The sequence below is a fragment of the Arabidopsis lyrata genome (genome assembly GCF_000004255.2).
Source record: "Arabidopsis lyrata subsp. lyrata unplaced genomic scaffold ARALYscaffold_7, whole genome shotgun sequence".
Taxonomy (NCBI): domain Eukaryota; kingdom Viridiplantae; phylum Streptophyta; class Magnoliopsida; order Brassicales; family Brassicaceae; genus Arabidopsis; species Arabidopsis lyrata.
In genome coordinates this window covers 9355206-9383160 of record NW_003302549.1, presented here as the reverse complement: position 1 = coordinate 9383160, position 27955 = coordinate 9355206, and the positions used below count along the sequence as shown (strand labels likewise).

Sequence of the window (27955 nt, the reverse complement as noted above, 5' to 3'; positions counted from 1 at the left end):
ATTACCTTTTGTATTTCCCCTTAGGTTAATAGTTCCAACATTTAATTTATCAAACATTTTAGTTTCAAATACCTCCAACTAAATTATTAGCTAATACTTGTAATTTATAGTATTACCATCTCACATCAAAGAGTAACAATAGTAATGATAATAGTAAGAAATTAACTTTGGTTTATAATGTTTAAGAAAGATAGGGTCACAAACTTACATGTAGTATTATTGTATTGGGTTGTTATTTAATTTCCAAATCAGAACTAAAATTTACATTTTACTACGTTGGTAAAAATTGTCATCTTTTAATTACTTATGTTTATGACCTAACTTCATATCGACTACTCTGATAAACATACATTATCTTTGTTCCCTAGTGATCAAATGACTAATAGATTAGTTAGGGAAGTACCGATAACATATAAAACTCTTGTAACATTTTTTAAAAGATAAATATCATGACTTTTGTTGTTGACTTAAACCTCATCGCCACATATAAATACAAACCCCATCATCAACATCATTATTGTCTCGTGCAAACTCTGACACTTACGAAGAAATCAATAGTAACAAACCTAAACCATAGTCTACGTAACCAACAAGACATGACAGAAGAATTCGACACTACGGGAGTTTGTAACGGAACATGGTGGAGCTCCTCCAACGGCATGTTCTCCGGCTGTTCTCTGCCACGTTCAGCGGAGATTGTCGTCGATCTCGGTGGATTTGAATGGCAAAACATTGATACCCTTGATGCCAAAACCTACAATGAGAACTATCTTGATACTTCCACATTCTTAGGCAATACAAATCTTGATACCACCTCACAAATCTACGTTTCGAGTCAATCTAACATGTAAGTCCATGTATATCTTATGTGACGTATGTAAAATCATGAGTCCCTGACCTTTTTTCTTTTTCTTTTTTTTTTCCAGCCATGAAGAAGAACGATACAATCAGATAAATAGTTTTCTAGAAGGATTGTTTGATTCTAATTATGAACAGTTATCATTTCCTGACTGTCCCAAACCAGAACTATTCGAAAGCTTTCACTTCTTTGATGACGTTTTCTCGAACGAATCAAGAATGATATCAGTCTTTGATCACGACAAACCCAAGGACGACATGCAAGCCTCCAAGAGTCTGATTACTTGCAAGGTACGTAAATCTATTTAGTTTCTTTTACCACAGATGTTTTTACAATATTTAGATTTTGACGTTGTGACCAATTATTTTTAGAGAGCAAGTGAGAAAACTGAAGAACACGAAGATATTGAGTCATCACAGCCATTAAAAAGGCCAAGGCTTGAGACACCATCTCATTTTCCGAGCTTCAAAGTTAGTATTTAGTAACAAAAGATCTTACTTCACTTTTCAAAGATTGTCACTTAGAATTTTAGTTATTGAAAAACACATACCCATGCACAAACTATTTCTAATTTTCTTCCGAAAAACTATTTTGATTGATAAGGTTCGTAAAGAGAAACTCGGAGATCGAATCACTGCGCTTCAACAGTTAGTTTCACCCTTTGGCAAGGTTTGTGTTCATCATGATCTGTTATATTAATATCTCAACTAAATATCAGCCATACTTAATTAGGAAATTATTTAGTTACTTCCGTTTTCAAATTTATTTATTATTATTATTTTGTGATGATTTCTGCAGACAGACACTGCTTCTGTCCTCCATGATGCTATAGAGTATATCAAGTTTCTACAAGAACATATCACTGTAAGTTGATAATTAATCTCACATAAATAAAATACTACTAATTGTTGGTTTTAATTAACTGTTAAATAAATTAATTCTAATTTCATAATCATTTATAAATAGGAAAAGGTCTCGAGTAGTCCACACCTGAACTCTAAAGGATCTGGTGAACAGAAGCAGGTACTTAAGTTAGTTTATGGTTAAACAACTCTATATAATCTAAAATCGATCAAGTAGTTTGATTTTTGTTCTTTTGCTTATGATCATAATTAATAAGATTCTTTCAATTCTAGTGGTCAGACAAATCAAGCAATAATACTCATAATCAAGATTGTAGTCCAAGACTAGATCTTCCAAGCCGTGGTCTTTGTCTGATGCCGATCTCAAGTACTTTCTCCACTCCTCCACAGCATTTGGACGCATCTAGTTTCTGGAATTAGACTGTTTTAATTAAAACAAAATTATAACATTACGCATGAACTCATAGATAAGTTTTGTTCTATGAACTGTAAAGTCTGATGTTGTTTTATAAAATGTGATGTCTCGTTTCGTTACTTCCTACAAATTTGCATATATATTTTTTGGCTGTTTTACCAATCAATACTATATTATGGAACTAGATTTGAACCCGCGGTACACCGCGGGGCTATAATTTTTAAAAAAAATCTAAATATAATTAGTTTTTTTTTTATTAATAGAGAGTATAATAAAATATTTCGACCTATTTTATAAATGTACCATCCATATATCTATATTAATAATTTTGAATATATTAATTGTGTTTTAGGTTTAAATGGTATATCTATATATACACTTAAACGACATTTGGCTTTCTTCTTCTTCTTGCCTCAGTTTAAGAGAAAGATTTTTCTTGCGGTACACCGCGGAGCTATTATTTTTTTTAAAAAAATTTCTCCTTAAACTTCCAAATCTAGATTTTACCCCGCGGTACATGGTCAATTTTTTTATAACTAAAAAATTATTTTGCAAAATTTTAAGTTGTATTTGTTTTGTTAATATTGTTTATTTTGTTTAGTGTTTCTGATTTTATAATTAAATTTTGATTTTTAATTCTAGGATTTCATCCATAGTATATTGTTTAATATTAATATTGATCTAAACCCGTTGCACCATATAACCCCGTCCCGTAAAATTAAACATCATTTGTTATTTTTTTTTAATAATATTTTTATCCACTACGGGTTGCAGGTTCATGCGGATAAGCCCGTAGAGAGTTGCGGGTTTGCGGATCCACCCGCCAAAAGAGAAGCTATCTTTTGAAACCCTTTGTTTTGTTTAGAGGTTTTAAGAAAATATCTAGGCCTGGGCATTCGGGTACCCATTCGGGTTCGGTTCTTTTTTTTGGGTATCGGGTCTATTCGGGTAGGGGGTCAAGACCCATTCGGGTATTCTAAAAATTCGGTTCGGGTTCGGTTCGGGTTCGGGTCGGTTCGGATATTTTAATAAAAAAGCAAAATACCCGAAAATAACCAAAAATACCCGGAATATTTTCGGGTTTGGGTCGGGTTTGGGTTTTTAACTCATATATACCCAAATCTAACCGAAATACCAGATTTCTCGAAAATACATTGGTTACTCTTTACCCAAATATAACCAAAAATATCTAAAATACCTAATATATTCGGTTTTATGATTGTAATTTTAGGTATTTCGGGTATTATAAAAATAAAAATAACTAATATTTTTAGGTGTATATTTGTATTCGGGTACATTCGGGTACATTCGGGTATTGGATTCGGTTCGGGTTCGGTTCGGGTTTTTTTCGGGTAGGAGGTTAGGACCCATTCGGGTATTTTTAAAAATCGGGTTCGGGTTCGGTTCGGGTATTGTTCGGGTATTCGGTTCCGGGTATTTTGCCCAGGCCTAAAAATATCCCTAAAAAATAATTTTTATTATATGAAAAAAAGAAGTAGAAGAAATTGTAGTATCAACATTCCCGATTTTTACATCACTTTTTTTTTTTGTCATCTGGATTTATTATTTATTGCAAATTCTGAGAACTGTTACAATTAATTTTTTTTTTGCAGATAAAAATCAGAAGTTAACTAAGTCGAGATTTTTAAAAAGATTGTGTAGAGATTTTTGGTAAATTGTTGAGAACATATTTGATTTCAGAATCTTTACTTAAATAGATAAGGAAAGATTTTGTAGAGACTTTTGCTAAATATATGAGAAATGAATTTCAATTAAAAATCTTTACTTAAATAAAACAAATCTAAATAATTAATGCTAGTGGCATGTCATTGTAAATACTTCTCAACTTCAGGATTTATTTGCTAATTGTGATTCAAAAATGTATATATAGATATGTTCACTTATTCTGTCATATTAAAGACAAAAAATCATGGTCTTAGTTTTAAAATATTGTGTGATTCCACTACACATAATTTAATTTCCACAGTCACTCACAATCAGAATCCTACAAAGGTATAGAATATTTGTGGATTTTTTAAAAAGATTAGGAAGACAAATTAGATGATTTCTTTTGTCAACTATAAATTAGGTAATTAATACTTCCATTAAGGAGATCTCTTATTAGAAAAACAATCACTTTAATAAAGCAGTTCCTTTCCATAGTACTCAAAGGACACAACTCTGTTTTGTTTTGTTTGTGTCCTCAAATCAAGGCATATGATTGAATAAGAAACATAAAGCAGTAATCTTTCAGCACTATTTTCAAGAAAAAAAAAAGCACGAGTAAAAAAAAATTCAAATACCCATCTTTTTTTGAAGGAAAATTAAATCATTGTGGAGAGAATTCAACAGAGACCATGTGCTTTTGTTACGAGCACGCCACAATTGAATTAGACATGGAATCATAAGTACAGTGACTGGTTTGTCCCAGTGACTATTGTAGTAAAAAGACAGGTTTGTCTTATGGAATCATCAAAGTTCTTAGGAGAAAAAAGCAAAAAAAGATCCGGGAATATTATTTTCTTCAATCCATGAATGCTTAAACCAAATAGATCAAATTCTCAAAATATTTCTTACTGTTTCTGCATATACCAACACAGTGATTCAACTAGCAAACAGTATATAAGGAATGAACCAATCAAAGTGCTAGTAGTACTAATGCTTTTCATGTGAAATCATGGGAAAAAATGTTAGGCTTGAAGATTTGAAATGATTCCGCGGATGAGAAATTTATGCGTACCTGAACTTTGACTGTTTAAAGAATACTTGCAACAAAGGGTTATGATTCAACAAAGAAGGGATTAAATGCTTTGAAAATGAAAAAGATTACAAGTCTCTTGGTGAAGAACATTTTGAAGCACTTGAAGAAAACTATATGCATGATCCTTTTATTACTATAATGTACAGAAAAAAAAACCAAAAAAGCATTTGCATTTTGCTTTGTTGAAAACTTAAGCCTTTGTTTTGTTCTTCCTTTCTTTTGTACATGAACTACACAAGTGGAAAATCCAACACAGAGAAACCCAAACTTACCTCAATATCCAGACCAGGTAAACAAAACCAGAACAACTATCATCCCAAAAACTACCACCGATAACAAAACCCCGATCCCTTCAACTTCCATTTTCAGTACCAAATCACACTCCCAAGATCATGAATTCATTGGAACCCCAAGTAAAGTATGGACTAAGATAGTAGCATTCCTCCTGATTTTCTCACTCTCTTTATCCTCCAAACCAAAGCATATCTCTATAACTCCTTCTCTCTTAACCTCATCGATGATTTCTCGGCTACAACAACACAAGCAATTGAGGATAAACAGAGAATACTGAATCCCTTTCAAACTTCCATTCCTCAAAACGTTAACCAAAACCTCAACAAAGCCACTTACTTTACTCATTTCCTCTCTTCCTCCTCTACACTTAACCAAAAGTCCCAACACTTCCACTGCTCTCTCTAGCCCTGAATCAGCTGCTTCAACCAAAATAGGCACAGACCCACAATCCACAACCCGTTTTCGATTATCCGGAAACGAGCAGAGCGCGTAAAGAGCCGTCGCTGATTCCTTTCTCTCCCTATCATTCCCTACCCGGAGAAGATAGACAAGAGCAGAGATAGCATCAGGATACGATCCAATAGTGGCTTTATTAACTTCAACAACAGCTAAACTCGTTAACAGAGTAGCAGCAATCGCTTTACAATCCGGTGACCCGACCCGTAAAACAGCAACAATCCGTCTTATCACTCCATCAGCTACTAAACCCACTTTGTTATCATCTTCTAAACTAAGATTCAAAAGCAAAGACAGAGACTTTTCCTGCAAAACCTGATTACCAGAGTCAACACAATCCAAAGCCGCACGAACCGCTCCTGATTCAGTAACTTTCCTCCTGATTAACGAGTCTCGCTTCGTGAGACGAACGAGTCGACTCAAAGACTCGAGCTTTGACGCATTAGACGGCGATCGAGAGACGAGAGTGGAGATTAAAGCTTGGGATTGAGACTGAGAGTGTTCTTGTTGAGTTCGAGGACGTGATGATTCCTTAGGACTCACATGGGCAAAATTTGAAATTAAGCTACGAAGTGCGTGATTGGGAATCAGAGAAGGGTTTTCAGATAACGGGAGCTTGGTGATTGGGCAAGTTCGATTGCCGGAGTCAATCCATTGTTGGATAGAGACCCGATCGAAAGTATGACCCGATTGGAGGATAACCGGGTCAGACATAATCTCAAGAGAGATCGGGCACCTGAAATCGTTTGGTAAGTCAAAGGCCATCTATAATTTTAGCTCTTTCAGGGTTTCGAGTGAGAAAGAGATAAGATTGAGACTGAGAGAGGGAGAGAGAGTGAGAAAAAGGTTTTAGAAGATTCCTGCAGGAACAGAGCAGAGAACCCAAAAAGTAAGAATAAGTTTTTCTCCGTCTTTGAAATTAAACTCAGAGAGAGAGCGAGAGAGAGAGCGAGAGAGAGGACGGTGAAGCTTTTGCAGCAATGGCTATTGTTTGATATGACGAATTTGCCCCTTTTGTTTCGTGGATGTCCGGGCAAGGGTATTTTGGGTATATAGGATAACACCTGTTCTAGATACACGAATTATACGCCAACACATCACTACACATGCAGACTATTTTAATGTCTCGCTAACTACACGAACTATTGGTATTACATACAGACATCCCCGAACTATCATCGGTTATGTGTGCAACACCATAACCATCATTTTCAGATAATATAAATGTCTTGTTAACTACACGAAGTATTTCTTATTTTTGTCAACTACACGAAATATTTTCCATCAAATTTTTTTTAAAAAAAGTAATTAAAAAATAAAAAATAACTAAAATGTAAATATTACACTATTATAAATTATATATATATATTATAACTTTTAATGCATTATAATTTTAAGTTAAATTAATTTAACTAATTTAATATTTATTATATTAAATTGTTAAAAATTTAAAATAGTCACTTAGTTAAATTATACATCACTATAAGTTAAATAAAACTATATAATATATCAATGTAAATTATATATACCATAACCATCATTTCCAGATAATATAAATGTATTGTTAACTACATGAAATATTTCCATCATTTTTTTAAAACTAAATTACAAAATGAAAAAATAACTAAAAGTAAATAATACACTATTGTTAATTATATATATATGCATTATAACTTTTAAAGTTTAAATTCTACATATGCAGTATCCCTTATAATTTTAAGTTAAATTAATTAACTAATTTTTAATGCACACATATGTTTTATATGAAATTAATTTAACTAAATTTTTAAAAGTGTCACTTAATTAAATTATACATGTTCATTATAGGTTTAAGTTAATTAACAAATTTTTAATGAACACATATATTTTTTATGGAACTAGTTTAGTCTTTATTACATTAAAATTTTAAAGTTATAATAGTTATAATGTACATATATAATTTACATTGATATATTTAACTTATTAGTTTTAAAAAAAATTGATGAAAATACTTCGTGTAGTTGACAAAAAAAAAAAATACTTCGTGTAGTTGACAAGACATTTATATTATTTGGAAATGATGGTTATGGTGTTGCACACATAACCGATGATAGTTCGGGAATATCCGTATGTAATACCAATAGTTCGTGTAGTTAGCGAAACATTAAAATAGTCTGTATGTGTGGTGATGTGTTGGCGTATAGTTCGTGTAGCTGGCAATGATTTTTCCTTCTAGAAACTTTAGGTTTATTTCACTGAAAATTGTAAAGGACTTTTTTCTCTTCCGCTGAAGAATTTTGGCACATCACATGATCCACGTCTCGTAATAAAAGCAAACTTTTTTTAATTTATCAAAGTGGTTTGGACAGATTTCTTTTTTTTTTTCATCTGTGAATTTCATTAACCTTATAATAAGAGTTACAATACATTCCTTTAAAAGGATCAAACGCAATCACCAACAAAGACAAAAGGGTGTTAGACTAAGTAACACAACTCTCGTTAGTGAACACTTCATGTAACCAAAAAGGGTAGCCAATAGCTACGTATGATTGACTACGATCCTCCATTGTTACGCTCCGAGCAATAAGGTAAGCTCCTAAATTTGACTTCCTAACTTCATGCTCAATTCGCCAATCCAAAAGACACCTGAGAGCCCTGAGAATACTTTCCACAGAGTTTTTGAAGGAAGGCCACGCACGCGGTCTGGAAACAGCACCAACCAGCTCCTTGAAATCGATAGCAAAGATCACTCTAGGGATCTTTAAGCTAGCCATACTTTCAATGGACCAAAGAAGGATCAAAAGTTCAGCTTCCTGCCTATTTCCAGTAGCCGCAAAGGCTCTTCTACTGTGAAGGAGAACCTTACCTGCAGAATTTCTTAGGACCCAAGCACCCCCACATAGATTCGTGTGTTTATCCCAAGAGAAACCCACGTTGCATTTTAGCCATGGCTTGGGAGGAGGTCTCCAACGACAACACTGTGAGGACAGAACAGAATGTTGCCTTGCATCTTCCACCTTCTCAATTTCTTGAGCCTGAAACCAATCAACAGAGCTATCCTTGATTTTTCTCAAAATATCCTCAACCAAAAAAACCATTCCTTCAAAGAGAAGATTGTTGCGGTTTTTCCAAAGAGTCCATAAAATCCAAGGAACAAGTCTCCTAGTCTCAAGAGAAATCCTGTTGTTCTTTGTTAGGGAGAGCACAAAATGAATGTTGTGGAAAAAAGAGTGAGAGTGGAAACCATGAACCGGAGAAGGGAGGTTGGAGAGAGCCCAAACCTGACGAGCTAGGGGACAAGAGAACAACACATGGTCAATAGACTCACCCTCTTCACCACAGATTTGGCATCGTGAATCAACAGACATTCCCCTGGTCTTTAATCTCTCTGCCACCGGAATGGCACCACTCACAGTCTTCCATAGAAAGACCTTAAGCTTTGTTGGAGCCAGAACAGTCCAAATGATATCTTTAATACCGTTCAAGGAGGGTCTATCATCGGCTAACAGAATGTCATCAGCTTTAAATTTCTGTGCTGCCAACCAATAGCCCGATCTAGCTGAGTACTCTCCACTTTTATTGTACTTCCAACACATAAAATCAGCAGAAGAGCAAACAGGCTTGGTTTTCTCAATGATCTCTATGTCACCAGGAAAAAACTGCTCATTCAAGGTGTCCATATTCCAGCTTTTTGATGGGAAATCAATGAGATCATGCATTGACTGATCCAAGTCAATCAAGATTTCTTTCATAAACGGAGCCCTCATGATTCCCCTCTCCACATCATCAATCCATTTACTAATCCACACATTCAAAGATCTACCATCCCCAACCATTTGTTTCAGCCCCAGTGACAGCAGGTCACGACCATGAAGAATACTCCGCCATGCGAAGGATGGTCTACTCCCAATCTCTGAGAGAAGAAACCCACAATCATCAAAATACCGGCTCTTAAAAAAAGAGGAGAAAAGGCAGTCCGGGGACTACAACAATCTCCAAGCTTGCTTAGCAAGGAGAGCTTGATTGAACAGCTCAATATCTTTAAACCCCATGCCACCTTGATGCTTAGGAAGACATAACTTATCCCATGCCACCCAATGAATCTTCTTCATGTGCTCAACAGAATTCCACCAGAAAGAGGACATGGCACTAGTTAGATTCACACAAGTCGATTTAGGCAATTTAAAATAGGACATGGCATAGACTGGCATAGCCATAGCCACCGTCTTGATGAGAATCTCTTTTCCCCCCTGTGATAATGTCTTTGCAAACCAACCTGACAATCTGTTCTTGAGCTTCTCATGAATGTAGGCTAACATGTCCTTTTTAGACCCACTGAAACATTCTGGCAAACCCAGGTAGGTGCCAGCCCCTCCTTCATTAAAAATGCCAAGTCTGGTCCTTATGATCTCTTTAATATCTTCTCCAACCTTTGAGCCAAACGTGATAGACGACTTATCAAGGTTAATAATCTGACCTGTTGCAAGACCATAAGTTTGCAGAATTTGTTGGAGGGCAATACATTGCTTGTCTCCAGCTTTACAAACGAAGAGAGTGTCGTCAGCAAACAATAAGTGATGAATGGATGGCCCTTGTGGCGAAAATCTCAGCCCAGTAATGTCACCGTCTTGTTCAGCCTTGTTGAGCAAGTGTGTTAAACCTTCCGTGCACAGAACAAAGAGAAAGGGGGATAAGGGATCTCCTTGTCTAAGACCCCTTTGAGGCACAATTCTTCCATGAGCTTGACCATTAATCAAGACCGTATAGGTAACAGTGGTTACACATAGCATAATCCACTTAATCCAAACCTCATGGAAACCCAAAGCAATTAGTAGATGATGCAGATAACTCCACTCAACACGGTCAAAGGCCTTTGACATATCAGTTTTGATGGCCATGTACTCTTTAGCAGTCATATCATAGGTCCTCAGTCCATGAACAACTTCATGAGCTATCAAAATATTGTCAGATATGAGCCTATCCTCCACAAACGCTGATTGAGTAGGTGAGACCATCGCATCATGAAGAGGCTGAAGTCTTGAGACCATGATCTTGGATATTATCTTATACATCACAGAGCAGAGGCTAATCGGTCTCAAGTCAGACATCAAACAAGAATTGACCTTTTTTGGGGTGAGAAAAAGTTGAGTGAAGTTCCATTCATGCTCCAAAACGCCATCTTTGAAAAATCTGAGAACTTCAATCGTGACTTGTGGTCCAACCACTTCCCAATACTGCTGAAAGAATAAGCCAGTCATTCCGTCTGCACCCGGGGCACTGGAGGCTTTAATGGCAAAGACAGCAGCTCTTACATCTTCTGTAGTCACCTCAGCAATGAGTAAATCATTCATTCCCGGAGAAATTCTGGGCATAAAATCCTCAAAAAACCTTTCTGGATCAGACGGGTATGAAGAAGAGAAGAGTTTCTGATAATATCGACAGGCAACATCACCTTTGGAGGCTTCAGATCTGTGCACGCTTCCATCATCATCCATTAGTTTATCAAGGCCATTTCTAGATCTCTCAGCCTTTACAGAGGCATGAAAGTACTTGGTATTCTTGTCTCCCGAATTCATCCACTTTGCTTGGCTTTTTTGCTTCCAAAAGCTCTCTTCCTCTCTGTGGGCTGATACTAACTCTCTATGCAGGAAGGCCATTTTAGAGAAGGAAGGGTGAAGAGTAGCATGCTCAACCTCAATATCTCTCTGAATCCTGTGGATCTTTTCTGAAGAATTGGATTCATTCTCTTTTTTCCAAAAACTCAAGGACTTACGGCACCTTCTTAATCTTTGAGAAACAGACTGATCATAGGGAAGGACCTGTGTAGTCCACGCCTCTTTGATTGCCTGCAGAACTAGGGGCTTATGCAACATCCGCTTGTCAAATCTAAAAGAGCCTCTGTACCTTTCTTGTGAAGAAAAAAACTGCACCCGGACTAGTCTATGATCAGACCCTTTCTTTTCCAAAAAAGCTTGATTGGAGGCAGGGAAAGACAAGAACCACTCTTTGTTACCAAAACACCTGTCCAATCTACACTGAATCCAAAGGTCATGTCTTCTTCCACCCCAAGTGAAACCATTCCCTGTGCTAGACAATTCACTCATATCACAAGCCTTTAACATTTCAGCAAAATCCACAAAAGATGATTCACTCCTTCTAGGACCACCTAGCTTTTCACCATTATGGAGTATCTCATTGAAATCACCAATTAAACACCAGCACTGCTTCCTTTGTATCCCCAGCCTAGTGATTCTTTCCCACACAAGATGTCTGAGATCACTATTGGGGTTACCATAAATACAAGAAGCAAAAAACTTGGAGGGACCAATCTCCACTTGCAAATCCAAAACATTCTTGTCAGCGAACAACACCTCCACTTATACATCTTTTTTCCAAAACAGAGCAAGTCCACCACACTTGCCAACCGGTTCCACCGTATATACACTGTCATAACCTAGCCAAACTTGAATATCTACAATCACATTCTTTACATTCATCGTCTCCATCAAGAACAAAAGGTCAGGGAAATGTTTTTTACGCATTTCCATGAGCCGAGGAATCGTCAAGTCTTGAGGCCGCCCCAAACCCTGACAATTCCAACTCATTATGCTCATTAGATTGGGGACAGTCCCCCACTTGGGACTACCTCATTTGTGCTGAGCCTCACAGCTTTTGCTTCACCAACAATAACTTTACCCGCTTTTCTCTTGGCAGCCACACCTTTTGCTAAGCCCGGTTTCTTCTCAACAACTGCTGCAGCTTTTCCTTTCTCTAAAACTGAAGCCGCCACATCCTTCCCTTTTCTCTGGTTCTTGGTTGGTCTTTTTCTAGCAGGAGTCTTTTTAGTCAAAGTCCCGGAAGAACCAGGTTCCGAAGAACCGACTCTAAAAACCGTCGGACTAGACTGAATTGGAACTGAAAAGAGACTCATCTGATTAAAATCTCCTCCATTTCCACCAGCTCCACTCCACAGGTTGACTGAGACATTATGATTAGCATTCATCTCCGCAGCCATCAAACACTCTTCAAAAGGACCGACAAGATCTAGATTTGCTGAGGAATCGGAGGAGTCATACCCAAAGACGATACCTTTACCTTTATTAATGTCTGTGGATATGATTGGAGGGGGTTCCATCCTCAATATTGTTTTTTGCAAGAAGGGATCCTTCTCTGTCTCAGCAACTGATGATTTCACTCTTTCTTCTTTCAGTTTGCGTTCTTCCTCCTTTCCAGCCAACAAGTATTGTCTCATTCCCTCTAAAACATCATGAGCAATGCGAGGTCTCCCCAACACTGGATGAATCCCAACCTGGGCTTCCGACAGCACCCCAAATAAAGGATCATTCTCCTTTATGACCAGAGGAGGTTTTGGCTTTTCAATCTTTTTTCCAAGTCTTCTATCAATGGTTTGATCCAATCTTTGCTTGATGAGAAGCGGACAAAGATCACGCTCATGTGTTAACCTCTGACAATGATAACATCTTTTTTGAATTCTTTCATAATGGTAGTAGACTGTGGTGGACTCACCTCCAGGAAGATTAATAACCTTTGACTTCCTCAAAGGTCTTGACACATCAAACTTGACTTTCATACGAACAAAGTCTTGGTTTTGTGGCTTATCCGGGACCACAACAGCTTCAATTACTTGACCGACCAACTCTCCCAGCAAGGTAATAGATCCTTCAGTGTAGTAATTTATTGGAATATTGCGAATCTGGACCCATAACTCAATAAACTGTAGAGATTCCGGAGAAGGGTGCTCTGTCCATCTCTCCACCGCCATAGTCCACTCGTTGAAGGATTGAACTCCTTTTTCAAGGATCTCCACAAGGTCGTGCTCATGACGAAAGATAAACTGGAATCTTTCGTTGGATAATGCTATCCCACGGACTCTTCCCACTTTTTGCCACTTCCGGGGCATATTCAGGATCAGATTGGACATACTTTGATTAGCCGGATTGAGCAGACGCCCAACCAAGCTCAGGACGTTTCTTTCACACGAACTCAGCTGAGGAAGATCTGGCATCTCAAAAGGGAGATCCTCTTCCTCCAAAGACATTGCCATTAAGGCCTTATCCATCGCAGCAGACATCTTACACACCGAAACAAGAGATCTTCAAGAACAAATTGAACGATAGCGAGCCAAACACTAATTCTAGAACTGAACAGAGGACGCGAAGAACGATAGCAACGGAGCAAACTTCGCTACAACCCGTAAACTGACCACAGCCTTCAGTAGCAAACAAGAATTCTGGGAAAGACTGAAGAAACACCAAGAACTGATTGCACAAACCCTAGCCGCCTTGAAGATTATAGTGAGAAAAGGTTAAAATGATAGAAAACGCCGAGTTTTAGACTAAGGGATAAGGTTTAATCCAGCCACAAGTTCTCTTTCCTACTAAGTGAAAGACTCTATCAGGAAAAGAAGGTTCTAAGCCCAAATAAGGGAAAACTCTGTGGTATTTGCTTTAATCACGTTTGGACAGATTTTCTAAGCATTTTTATTTCTGTTAATCCAATTTGGAAAATTGTGAAATATATAAATATGGGAATTTAGTCACTTGTACCACAATGCAAAAATCTCTTTCCCCTCTGTACCACAATGCATAATTGTTTATCTCTTGTATCACTTGTATGTGGTAGTGTGGTAGAATATAAACGAATTTGCCCTTTTCTTGCGTCAATTCTGTGTCAGACAAAGAAGCTACATCATTAATTACTAGGTCAAAGCAAATAATTAATTAATAAAAACGTTTGGAGAGATGATATGGGTTAAACTCGGGGACAACTAGATCTATTGATTGTCCATCGCCAAATCGCCAAATAATGTAGTTTATCAGCCAGAGATCTGAATTTACTCAGGGACAACTTGATCTTTCTGTTATTCCGCAATATAAGGAAACAAAAAGTTCAATAATCCGGGTAGGTGAGGACAATAGTGTTCGATTAATCTGTGGACCAAAATAGATGCCGAAAAATCTAAATAAAATTCAAAACCTTTATACGAGAACAATTGGTAGACAAAATGTAGGATTTATGATAATAGAGCAAGATGATGAAAATCGGGGACAAGATCTGAACGCAAAAGAGAATTTCCAATCGGGGACAAGATCTAGACAACAACCAAGAATCTTCATATGAAAAAAAAAGTTATGGTTGTAAGTGAGAGAGAACTAGACAAAGCAAGAGATAAAAGTGAAAGAGAGAGATAAAAGTGAAAGTGAAAGAAATAAATAAAGAAAAGAAAAATGTGACAACAATTAAAGAAAGAGAAAATTGCACTTACCAATGTAGAGAGAAACAAAGGAAGGCAGAAAAGTCACATCAACTACTAGGCATGGGCTTTCGGTTATCCGTTCGGTTATCGGTTGGATCCATTCGGTTTCGGTTCTTTCGGTTATAAAATTTAGTATTCATTCGGATATTTTGAAATTTCGGTTCGGTTTCGGTTCGGTTCCGGTTCTTTCGGTTTTAAAATTTAGTATCCATTCGGTTATTTTGCTTTGGATGTTTTCGGATATTTCAGTTATTTTTGAGTATTTTCGGATATATTTCGGTTATTTTCGAGTATTTTTACTATTTTTATATATTTTTCAAGTATTTTAATTATTTGGTCTATAAATAACTAATTATTTTGAAAATATAATTGTATTTCGGGTATTTCGGTTATCCGAAATATTTTGGTTCGGTACTGATTTGGTTACGGTTATTTTGGTTATAAAATTTAGTATCCATTCGGTTATTTTCAAATTTTCGGTTCAGTTCGGTTCGATTTTTTTTGCTTCTGTTTCGGTTCGATGTATTCGGTTCGGTTTATTTGCCTCGGCCTATCAACTACAGGTTTTGGTCTCCTATGTTAGAGGGCAAAATGATCATTACACATGACAATTGTGGTATGAGTGATAAATAGGCTTGCAATGTGGTAAAAGAAAAAAAGATCGGCGTAAATGTGGCATAAGTGTTAATTTTCTCAATAAATATTCTGTAAGATTTTTTTGTAATATTATAATTCAGGTGCTTAAAATACTTTCCCCTCATGTATAATATAAAAAAAAAACTGGCAAAATGGAAAATACATACTGAAGTTACTATACTTACTTATTTAATGACGTTTTACTTAAAAAAATTTAGACAATAACATAAATCATGCGTTTTTGTTTTTTGATAAACATTATGCAATTTCTTTTTTATTAATACATTTTTTGTTGCATAATTACAATACAAAATGCCATTCCGGTGCTGGCAACAAAAAAAAATGCCATTCCTTCACTATACGTAATTACGTATTACAGATCCGAATCATTGTCTAAAATAAAATATTAATTTCATATATTTTCTTGGCTGCACAAGTCTGCAACGCAACTGCACACATGCATTAAATGTTTAATTTTGTCAGCATTTTACACGTAAATACACACACACACAATTTTTATGTGTTAATGCGCAGCGAAATTGTGTATATATATACATAATGACATAAATACAACTTGCATTGCATTTGCATCGAAACAATTAACAAATAAAGACATATTTTATGTGTAACTTTTTATATTAAAAGAGTTCTCTTTAACTATTAATACCTCATTTTTGAGGTATTCTATCATCTTCTATTGAGTATATCTTTTTCACTGTTTTATAAATGTGATGCACTTTCAACTTTTGTAGAATTTGATAATTTTCTAATTACGGGCATTGAACAACTAGCAGCTAGCTATCAACAAAAAAAATAATAAAAATAAATACCAGCTAGCTAATTCATGCAGTTTTTTGTTACGTAAAATTTCTAGGAATAATTTCAATAGTAAAACCTTTATCAAAAAGAAAGAAAATTAGCAATATTTAAGAATAAATACTGATTTAAAGGTTAAACCATTAAACAACTAATATGTAACCAAAAGGTAACCGATCCATTCCTATTAAAGTCTTGTTTGCACACTTTGTTTCCGTTATTTCCGCATGCTCCTTAGAAATTTTTGTGCATCGATATAAAATCCTTTCATAGGAGCATACGCAAACAATGGAAACAAGGAATGCAAATAAAACTCTAATAGTAATGGAAAGAAAACAAACCTTTTCTTGTGCACAAAAAAAAAGAGAGACATTTTCTTTTGTTCATTAAGGAGTAAGTTGTTAAGAAGAAGAGGGCTAATTGTACTCGTGTTAGTGGTCGATTGGTTCTTTTCACAACCCTATGAAAATATCAGGTTTGAGAGTGGTTGCCATTATTGTCTTAAATGGTACAATATATATATTATATATATATATATATTAAAAATCATTCATTTTTTTTAATTTTACGATTTACTTGTGTAGAAAACTGTTTAAATAATCGACAATCATTTTCATATTAATTTTACTTTGTGAAAATTTATTTTCTTAAATAAATTTGAAAATGAAATTTGGAAAAGACACTTGTCATTCTAATAGAAGTCGTTTTATACACTCACTGTTTCTGTTTTCTCCGCATGTTTTTTAAAAATATGGTTTCCTAGAAGAAATGTTAAATGGGTCAAGCGGCGAAAACGGAAATACGAGGTATGCATTTATGGATAGAATACTATGATATGAGTAGAAGAAATTAAATATCTCAATGCAATTGCTTAGATATGAGGTTGAAATATCTATTTGCTTATGTAAACTATAAAAGTTTATGGTGTTGGCACTTGGCATGTCATAAAATTATTTGAAATTTGAGTACCTTTAATTTGTTTTTTCAGTACCTAAAATAGTCTACATGTTTTCCGATATCTCTTTTGTTGTGCTAATTTTTTCTACATAAAAGAGTTTCTCTTTATATATTCCTCCTCTTAATTGAATTTTATCATCTCTTAGCTAGTCATCTTCTAATAAATTTGTCTAATTCACTATTTTTTATATAAATATAATGTTAAATTAAATTCAAGAAAAATAACGTTTGGGTACATCAAATGAGAAGTTTGCTGAACTTTTTTTGAATATGGAGATATACATGGATTTGTTAAAGTCCTCTAGATGCAAAGCATGCTTGGAGACTTGTTATTAAATCCCAAGTAGTGTATTTGTAATTTGATAAATTTCTTATAATCATTTAGTGCTTTTTTTTTGTTAGCTTTGAAGAACTTCTAGCTACCTAGTTCATGTCTGTTCGTTGTTACGTAAGAATTTAGGACTATTTAAGCACAATTACAGATTTAAAGGTTTAAATATCACATATACAGTACTTTTATACCAAAACAGATAAAAGCAATCCTTTTTATTTTTGTAAAATGATGAAAGCAATTCTCCCAAATAAACCGACTCCGACGATCCATCCCTATTAATGTCTTGTTTGCACTCTTTGTTTCCAAATTTCGGAAAAACGGTCTATTTCCCCACGAGAAGTATCGTATCATATCAGATAGAGCCCATTCTTTGACCTCGGTCCATATCTCCATGAAATAAAAGTTCTATTCCTATTTCCCTCCGAATCGAAAGTTCTATTAGCTAAATGTCCCCGAATCTGGGTTATATCGGTTAGCGCTTCAAACCCAAAGTAAACCGAATACCAAACCACTAAAATTTGATTCTAAACTGAATTAAAATATGACCCACCCGTAAATGGTCCGATATCATCTTCTTCTTCACCCGATTCTTCAAACAACCAAACGATTTTGATAAATTTGATATCAAAATTACAAAAGCTCATTGGAGAAATCCATTGTAATTAACCAATAATCAAATTCGATGGTAATCAAATTCGATGGTAATCAACTTACAACATCCTCGCCGGAATTCTTAATCGACAACGACTGCAATCCTCCACATAGAGCCACGCCGTCGAACCTCCTCTATTCTGTAGTAGAGCAAACACCTTGGAACTGTCCTAGCTTCAATGTTCTTAGCTTCTTGCATTTAAAATTCTATGTCTATAAAGCTACGCCATGGCCACTATGCTTCACTTCACATCCTTCCCTACGTCAAGAACCAGCTCTTCTATATTCGGTAAACCAGAGAAAACCTCAATTAGCGTCCCCGCCATGACCGCTGAATCTCCACCTTCTTCACTCGTCTTCTTCTTCAACAACCTCCGGATCTCCGACGGCGTCTTCGTCCCACACAAACGACGGCGGTCTCAACAAACGTAAGATTATCTCAAACAAGATCAGATCGTTAGAGAAACTTATACCATGGGAAAGAAAAATGAGTTTAGCAATGATTCTAGAAGAATCGAATTTGATTACAGGTCAGATGGTGGTGATGGATATGCTCTCGTTGTTTTAATTCGATTGAATTTGGTCTTGATTGTTTTAAAAGTAGAGAATTTGCTTTAGATTTTGATTTGAATCATCAAGATCTACCTTTGGGTTGATTCAATTTGTTAATTACGGTCATATATTTGTGTCTATGATTCGATTTCAGATCGATTTCTAACCCAGATAAATCGATTTATAAAATAACGGTGGTTTGATCTCTTTCACCAACTGAAACGTTTGGTAATCAAAATTTAGAGAATAGATCCATCAATTTTGTAGAGAAATGGTGAACACAAAGCAAAAATTTCAGATCTAAAGGATTTAAATACATTAAAAAAAAACTGGAAATAGGATTCGCCGATCTAAGAAAATCCATGGAAGTGGAGAGAAATAAATTAGGTTTCATAAGTACAGCTTTTGAAGGAAGGTTAAGCTATGGAGAAGAGAGCGAGTGAAGCTAGAAGATGAACATAGAGAGATTACGGGAGAGAAAGAAGAAGAATTGGTATGTTACGGGTGAAGAAGGATGTTGGGTTGGGTGGGTTTGCTTGGGTCGGGTTCAATTAGTTGTAATTGGATCAGAATTGGTTTAGATTAGGTTTAATCCGGTTTAGTATTTTCGTTAGTTTGGTAAGCAGACAGTAAACCAAACAAAACCAATGTTTGTGTGTAAATAAGATGAAAACTTTTATTTTAGGGAGAAATAGGATTCAACCTATGAATTTATGGGGATATAAGTTGAAAACTATTTTTTGGGGACATATAGACCGAGGTCAAAGAACGGGCTCTATCTGGCGTGATAAGCATACTTCTCGTGGGGAAATAGACCGTTTTCCCCCAAATTTCCCGCATGCTCCTTTGAAAATTTTTGTGCATCAATATGAAATCATTTATTGGAGTTTACGGCAACTAGGGAAACAAAGGATGCAAATAAAACTTCAATAGTAATGGAAAGGAGAAAAAACATTTTTTTGTGTAAATGCATCTTTTATAGGGGGTTTCTAGTTTAAAAAATCATATTAAAATAAATCAAAAGTAGTATGTTTTATTTTTTCTCGCCAATTTTTGCAATTTTATCTTTAACCTCCAGAAAATGCAAATTAATCCTACGAAATCAAAAATAATACGCAATATAACTCTTATACGTATATTGTAAACGTTTTCACGGTCACATACATTAGATTTTTAAAATTCTAAAGGTAGAGTTTAATTATTCGTCGTGAGGGTTTCGATTTGACATATTATTTGTCAAAATTTTAGAAACTTGACGGTGTTGAAAAAAGATTAATCTGCATTTTTTGGAGATGAGGATAAAGTTGCAAAAATTGGCGAGTTTGAGGGTTTTTTTTTTTCCGCAAAACCCATTATTTTAATATGTCTAGAATCAGTTCTCGTTTAAGATACCCATAAAAAAACTTTATCTTTCATCGAATCATAGACACATCTATATATACATTTTTGGAGTACACTTAGCAAATAAATCCTAGAGTTGCTAAGTATTTACAAAGAATGCCATTGGTTGGGTCGATTTTTTTTATAACGTTTGACCCGGTTTTTTCAATCGGATATTTCCGAAATTTCCTCTTACAACATTAAATCAAAATCGACATTAATTAGTTTCTAAATCTCGATTATTAGTTGTGAATCCCAACTGAACTCCCTCAAAAATATTCCTAATAGCGAACGTGATCTTGAAAATATTGGGCATAGAAACTAATAAGTACACTAACATTCTTTCTTAGTAGCATATTCCTTATCTAAATACTAAATCTTTTATTTTAATTCTAATCAAAATACATGTAATCTAAATTCAATCAAGATTTTCTCCATTTGCTAGCTATAGAGATCGAGAAAATAAAGGATATAATAACTAATTACTACACTAACACTCCTTATTAGTAGCATATTCCTTATCAAAATACTAAATCATTTGTATTACTTAATATAGTTGATATTTCGGAGATTTTATGTTTGCTTACCAATTTTTTCTTGATTCGCAATCACACCTAACCTTGACATCAAGTATCTCTATATATAGCCTGTCAATGAATGTAGAAAAAATCATCAGAGTATACGCAATTTGCGTTTACCAATCCACAAATCATCAGATCTCTATAAAGGATGACAAGAGCCGTCGATGACTTGACGCTCTCCAGCGGGTAAAAATGGCAACAGAGCAGCTTCCAAAGCCGTCACGCAAGCCATAATGTCCTCTATCTCATGAGTCTGATTGATCGACGGCATCTCCGGTGCTGCAATTCCTGGCGGAAGGTTAGGCGGGAGGCGGCGACGGTTAAGGGTCAAAATATGGCGGCGGCTTTTGCTGACGATCTCGATCTCTCTTTCTCTCTGCTTATTTACTTGATCGTCACCACAATTTTTCAATTATATGGTGTAATCTCATAATCGAAAACTCTAGGAGAAGAAAATGTTAAGATATGGGAGATTGAAGATGATTTTGTCTCTGTTTATTTTTTCCAAAGAAGAATGAAGATAATCTATGACCTTTAATTACCAAATATACGACCACTTTGTCTTTCTAAATTTTTTAATATTTTTTATACATTTAATTTTAGTTTTGTTGTATTTCGTTTTGCTTTGACAAATTAGTTGTTCAAATAAAATTCTAATATTTGCCTTGATTATTAAAAAAAACTTTTTGCCTTTGGGATAGTAACTTAATAACATGTATTTCATTAGTAAAACATATTTACCCATATAAAAACTAAATAATACTACACTTTAATTATAAAACCTACAGTAAAACCTTTATAAACTAATACAATTAGAACTATAATATTTTACTAATTTATCGAGTTATTAATTTATCGATATACTAATTAACTTGAAAACTAAATTTGGGACCGAAAAAAAAATTAATTTATCGAGGTATTAATTTACCGAGTATTAATTTATGGAGATTATATTGTACATCTTATTAAAAATCATATACAATATATCTGTTTTATATACTACAATATCATAAATTTATAAACTACAATTTTTAAAAAAAAAATCAAGCCACCGTGTACCGCAGATCAATCAATTGGTTTTATATACTACAATATCATAAATTTAGAAGAAAAAAAAACAACATTAAAATATAACAAATTAAGTTTTAATTTTACAGGACGGGGTTATATACTGGGACGGGTTTGGGTCGATATTAATACGGGATGGCATATCACATGTGAAATCTTAAAATTATCAATCAAAATATAATTATAAAATCTTAAACACTAAACAAAATAAGTAATATTATTTATGTTTGTTTTCTTAATTCACACTAATTATATTTGATTAAATTTGTTTTTGTCGTAACTATAATTCATAATCTACCATAAACTTAGATTTTAGTTGGTTTTAATTATAACTTTAGTAAACAACATCTGTATATTATTACTTTATCATAATAAAAACATTACAAATTTATGTTTTTTAAAGTAAACTTTTAAATTGATTTGAATTATATGTTTTTAAAATAAAAATATTAATTAAGCGAAATATAACAAAATGATGTTTAATTTCACGGGACGGAGTTATAAGGTGGAACGGGTTGGGATCGATATTAATCGGGACGGTATACTACGGATGAAATCCTAGAATTAACAATCAAATACAATTATATAATCTTAAACACTAAATAAAACATACAATATTAACAAAACAAATACAACTTAAAATTAAAAAAATTTAGTTATAAAAAATCGATCAGAGGTGTACCGCGGGGTAATATATATAATATATACATATATAAATACATTTAGTCAAACAAAACTATAGATTCTATCTATAGATAATCTTCAAAAAAATTAATTGTCAAACTTTTTTTTTAGTAATATAGCCCCGCGGTGTACCGCGGGTTAAAATCTAGTCTATATATACATTTTTGAAGTACAAATATGAAATAAATCCTAGACTTCCAACTTATTCACGAGACCATGCCATTGGCATTTATTATTTGGATTTTTTTAATGTAAATTAAGATATTACAATCAAAATCTTTAGCCAACAATTTTCCAAAAAATGGAGATACAATCTTCCATCATATCTCAATAATGCTCATTTCTTCTCCATTTAAGTTAAGATTTTCAATTCAAAAATATTTCCAAATATTTCCCAAAATTCTCGACAAAATCTACACAATACTTAATTATTTTCTACACAAATATTCATACCAACAATTTTAAAGAAAGTATTTACTACTTTTAAAAATCAGAATTATATCATATTCCTAAAATAATCTCATTACATAGATTTGATTCTAATTTAGTTATGATTGCAAATAAATTTTCCTTGACCATCCAAAGATTATTGACATAATCGTCCCGTACCTATATATATAATACTATTTAGTTTTACCTCTCATCACATCATCAAACACACAAATCTACTAATTTCTAAACCCTCGAAACACTATCAAGATCCGCAACTCTCTGCCACCGTTCTCCGTCACCGTACTAATGCCTCCAGAATCTAAAATCGTTATTTTGAAAGCGTTTGACGAAACAGCTTCGAAAAAAGTCAGAAGAAAGGCGTCAGATAGAATTGAGAAGCATGCAGAGGAAATTGAAATAGGAAAAGGTAAAGATGCCGTAAGAGAATCAAAATTTAATGGAGAGAAGAAGATGACAACAATGGTGACGGAAGATTTTAATTGAAAAGCGGTGTGGGGATATTTTTTTGTTTTTATTTATTTTTAAATACCAGTATGATTTATTTTGTATTCATTTTTGCATAACATCCTCTCGTGAGAATATTCATAACATCGCCAAGAAAATACCAGAATTTTTAAATCATATGTATATATATATTTTTTTTATTAATATATTTTGGTTTTTTAAATTATGTTTTCCGGGTGAGTTGTTTATTCAATAAATTATTCTAAGGCAAAGCAATAAAATTATAATTTAATTATATTTGGTAGTTCTTGATCATTTTAAAAATATTTTAAGAAGAACTGATACAGTATATAAAATATATCTACATATACATTTTTGGAAGAGTTTTTGGCCAAAAGTCCTTGAACTATTTCTTACTTACAATTCTAATTCCTACTAAATTTTTTTTGAGAAGATATTGTCCTAAACGATTTATATCCTTGATTACATTCAATTAATTACTAAATTCCTAAAATCTCTATACCTAATTTAAACATAAATATATGATTCTTCTTTTATTTTTATATGATTTTATATTTGATTTATTTTGAAATAATATAAAATACATATAATTAATAAAATACTAGATTTTTTCCTGCATATAATATGATTCAAATTTTTTAAAACGGACAAATATTACTCAATCAATGAAGAAATGCATACAATATCCCACAATACTTAAAAAAATTGGGCAATGGTTAAGAGTCATACTATAAAAATGACCAAAATGATTCTGAAAATGAATGAGCATGAAGCTTGATTTATAAGGCCTCCAAAATTGAAAGTGTTATCCGGTTTACTCCGGTTCATTATTTTAACTAATTGAAACTTTAAATTTTTTTAAAATATTATAAATATTTAAACTTTATTAAAAGTTAAATATTATAATTATATAAACTTTTAAAAAATTAAACTTTATAAAACGTTTTAAATATTTATAATATTAACACTTTTATTAAGTTTCAAATATTTATAAATATTAAAACTTTTATGAAGTTTCAAATATTATAAATATTTGAACTTTATAAGAACTTATATATTTTTAATTGTTATAGAGTTCAAATATTCTTAATATTATAAAATTTATATAGAATTTAAATATTTAAACTTTATAAAACGTTTGAAGTAATTATAATATTTAATTTCTAGAAAACGTTTATAATATTAAGAATATTTGAACTCTATAACAATTAAGATATATATATGTTATGGGCGCCATTTAAAGTAAACTTTGAAATTTACTCGAATTATATGTCTTTTAACTAAAAATATTATTTAAAAATAACAAAATGATGTTTAATTGCATGGGGCGGAGTGATATGATGGGATGGGTTTGTGTCGATATTAACACGGGACGGTATGCTACTGGTGAAATCCTAGAATTAACTATCAAAATACAATTATAAAATCTTAAACATTAAAAAAAACAAACAATATTAGCAAAACAAATTCAATTTAAAATTTCAATTTTTTTGTTATAAAAAATCGATACACGGGTTTCCGCGGGTAATATAAATAAGTATATTTAAATCAAACAAAACAACAGCTTATATCTATAGATTATCTTCAAAAAATTATAGCCCCGCGGTGTACCGCGAGTTAATCTCAAGTGTGTTTTTATAAATGGTTTACTTTTTTTTGGTGATAAATCAAACATTCAACAGTTTAAAATATCAATTAAATAATTTACATGTTGGTACTATTATTTATTTATTTATAACCATAAGATAAAATTATATATACACCAAGCTCCATTTTACTTAAGTTTAGATTATGTATTAATATCATTTTAATTGATATTACTTAAAGTTAATATACAAAATATTAAATTAATATTTTTAGTTGATACAATAATATAATATAAAATAAAATTTAAATATAATTTAAATATTTTATATGTTTAAAACTATTAATAGGAGATAAATATAAAAAGTTAAGTATTAAAAATTTAAGTATTCTTAAAATAATATCATTAAAATATCTATAGAGTATCTTACTGAGTGGTTAATATTTTGTACCACCAATTTGGTAGGTTAACTATTGGGAGACTCACAAAAATGCCCCTTTTTCAATACCTTTTTTCAAAAATGCCACATTTGGCTGTCCATTTTTAAAAATACGCCTTGTTATGTACAAAATGACTAAATTACCCTTCTTTTAATAAAAGATATCACAAATATATAAAGAAATATAACAAAATTAGGTCCACAAAATACAAAATATTTTTTGGCGGGAAAAGTGATCCTGCAATTTTTCCCGCCAAAACACTTGTAAAACCTTTAAAATACTTTGTAAACCACTCATAACCAAACCAGTAGAAATTAAACATTCTAAATCAAATATGTAAACCGAATATAACCGAATAAAATGTCTAAACCGGTTTACTAAACCGGTTTCTCACCATCATCGATCTCTCTTCCTCAGCCTCACAACTCTCACCACCTTCGATCTCTCACCACCATCAATCTCTCGCTATCTCTATTCGCCAAAGGGATTTTCGAAGCTTTTATAAGGGTCTTGTTCTTCTCTCTTACCGATCAAGTCTCCGGCCGACGAAGTAAACCATCGGAAAGGCTCTCAAAGGCAAGCGCCACCACCACCAACATTGAAAGACTACGTGAGTGGTTTCCCTAAGGAATCCGATTTCGATTTCACTACCACCACCGTCGAACTTAAGGTTCCGGAAGGTACTTTGTGATGAGAATGATGTCTTATTATAATAATATATGCTTGATGGATCAATTTCTATTGTTTCATTCGTGCAAGCAAAATCAGAGAGTAAGTGTTTTGTTTGATTTAAACTATTGTTGATTGCATTGTCTAACCCTTCTTGTGCAAGTGTTTTTTTTTATATATTATGTACATATATACTGGTCACTTTAACATGAGCCTTCTAGCTTGCTGATCGTGGAAAAACATCTATTTCATTAATTAGTGCTCTGTTTGTTTATATTTTGCATTATACGTTTGTCATTGTTCATTGAGTTTCACAAATGTAAGAGTTTGTTTGTTAGGATTCGAGTGAAAGTTCCAGTGTCTCTCTTATACATTGATCGAATCGATCACACGTTTCCTTTTCCATGTTTGGACAAATCTTTTGTGTTTCACTGAGTTTATGCAGCTTAAGTTGTTGTGTTTTGAATTCAAGAACTTGATGTCTGTTTCTTATTTTTAAGCTGGTGATGATGATGATGATGATGATGATGATGATGATGATGATGAGATGATAATAGTATGATGATGATTATGATCATGAATGATTATAGTAGTATGATGATGATGATTGTAGTATGATAATTATTTAGATCATGGAAAATTTATTAAATGGATTATATGAGTTTATCCATTAATCCAATAATTTAAATGAGTTATGGTTTCATCCAAACCATTTAGCAAATGGTTTGGATTGACTCATCATCCATTAGATACTAAATCCATATGGATATGGATTGGTTTGGTTTGGTTTAACCAACTTGACACCCCTAGGTATATATAAGATATTATAAGATTTTACAAGCTATTTTATAAGGTTTTACAAGTTTTTTATAAGGTTTTACAAGTTATAAATACCTTATAAAACCTTATAAGTACCTTGTAAAACCTTTTAAAATACATTGTAAAACCTTACAAAACACTTGTAAATACTCCGTAAGACCTTTAAAATACCTTGTAAATTTTTCACGCCAAAAATTTTTCCGCCAAAAAATTTTTGCCAAAAAAATTGCGGAATAACTTTTCCCTCAAAAAAATTTTTTTGGCGGGAAAAATTTTTACGGAAAAATTTTACAAGGTATTTTAAAAGTTTTTACAAGTGTTTTGGCGGGAAAATTGAGGGATCACTTTTTCCACCAAAAAATATTTTGTATTTTGTGGACCTAATTTTGTTTCAAATAAGGGTAAAATGGTCATTAAAAATTAAAAGAGGGCAAACTTAAAAATGGACTCTAAAAGGGGGCATTTTTTAAAAGGGGTATTGAAAAAAGGGCATTTTTAACAATTTCTCTTAACTATTTGTACCATTTGTTGGTGTCGGATCCCGCACCAGAGGTCCAGGACCAACCAAAGATTGCCACGTAGTCAGGGTAGCGGCCCATAAAGGATAAAGCCCATCAGACCCATGAGTCAAAAGAACGATCGAAGTGGTAACCACCATAGGGAGAATTCGAAGTGATTGCACCTCGACACGAGTCCGGAGACGAGGTCATGGTTAGGTCGGTCCAAGTACATTTGGGCCGAAAGGCGAGGCCCATAAAGATCAGAGTCAACTCAAATTCAAACGTTGAGCATTAAAGTAAAGGAATCAAAACGGACACATTTAAGAGAGAATAATTGTACTTAATTAGCCATTTTTAAATGTCATTTTTCGACGTATAAGTATGGAGGCCAATGGCCATGTAAAGGATCTTCCTCTCAAGAAAGAAATAATATAGCAATTTTCGTAGCAATTTAGAAGTTT

At 33.4% G+C, this 27955-nt stretch overlaps 2 protein-coding genes and 1 long non-coding RNA gene across 3 annotated transcripts; 2 read left to right on the top strand and 1 right to left on the bottom strand.

Annotated features, from left to right (window-relative positions):
* On the top strand, positions 1 to 2258 carry LOC9303927 (transcription factor bHLH103). Its single transcript, XM_021017247.1, has 7 exons — positions 1 to 847; positions 927 to 1149; positions 1231 to 1329; positions 1463 to 1528; positions 1658 to 1723; positions 1826 to 1882; positions 1996 to 2258. The coding sequence occupies exons 1-7, from the start codon at positions 450 to 452 to the stop codon at positions 2140 to 2142; spliced, it is 1056 nt and encodes a 351-aa protein (XP_020872906.1). The 5' UTR covers positions 1 to 449; the 3' UTR covers positions 2143 to 2258.
* A 2675-nt stretch (positions 2259 to 4933) lies between these two features.
* Positions 4934 to 6622, bottom strand: LOC9305963 (U-box domain-containing protein 8). The gene has a single exon (XM_002867808.2). The coding sequence runs from the start codon at positions 6411 to 6413 to the stop codon at positions 5289 to 5291; it is 1125 nt and encodes a 374-aa protein (XP_002867854.1). The 5' UTR covers positions 6414 to 6622; the 3' UTR covers positions 4934 to 5288.
* Positions 6623 to 16134: 9512 nt separating this feature from the next.
* LOC110226045 lies at positions 16135 to 19082 on the top strand. The gene is made up of 2 exons (XR_002330167.1): positions 16135 to 16219; positions 17120 to 19082. It is a non-coding gene; the product is annotated as an uncharacterized LOC110226045 (long non-coding RNA).
* Positions 19083 to 27955: the final 8873 nt, after the last annotated feature.

Coding starts and splice junctions, on each gene's coding strand:
- LOC9303927 (XM_021017247.1), top strand. CDS start 450: ATGACTTTTGTTGTTGACTTAAACCTCATCGCCACATATAAATACAAA. Junction 1,150..1,230: donor AGAGTCTGATTACTTGCAAG/GTACGTAAATCT, acceptor AATTATTTTTAG/AGAGCAAGTGAGAAAACTGA. Junction 1,724..1,825: donor TTCTACAAGAACATATCACT/GTAAGTTGATAA, acceptor ATTTATAAATAG/GAAAAGGTCTCGAGTAGTCC.
- LOC9305963 (XM_002867808.2), bottom strand. CDS start 6,413: ATGGCCTTTGACTTACCAAACGATTTCAGGTGCCCGATCTCTCTTGAG.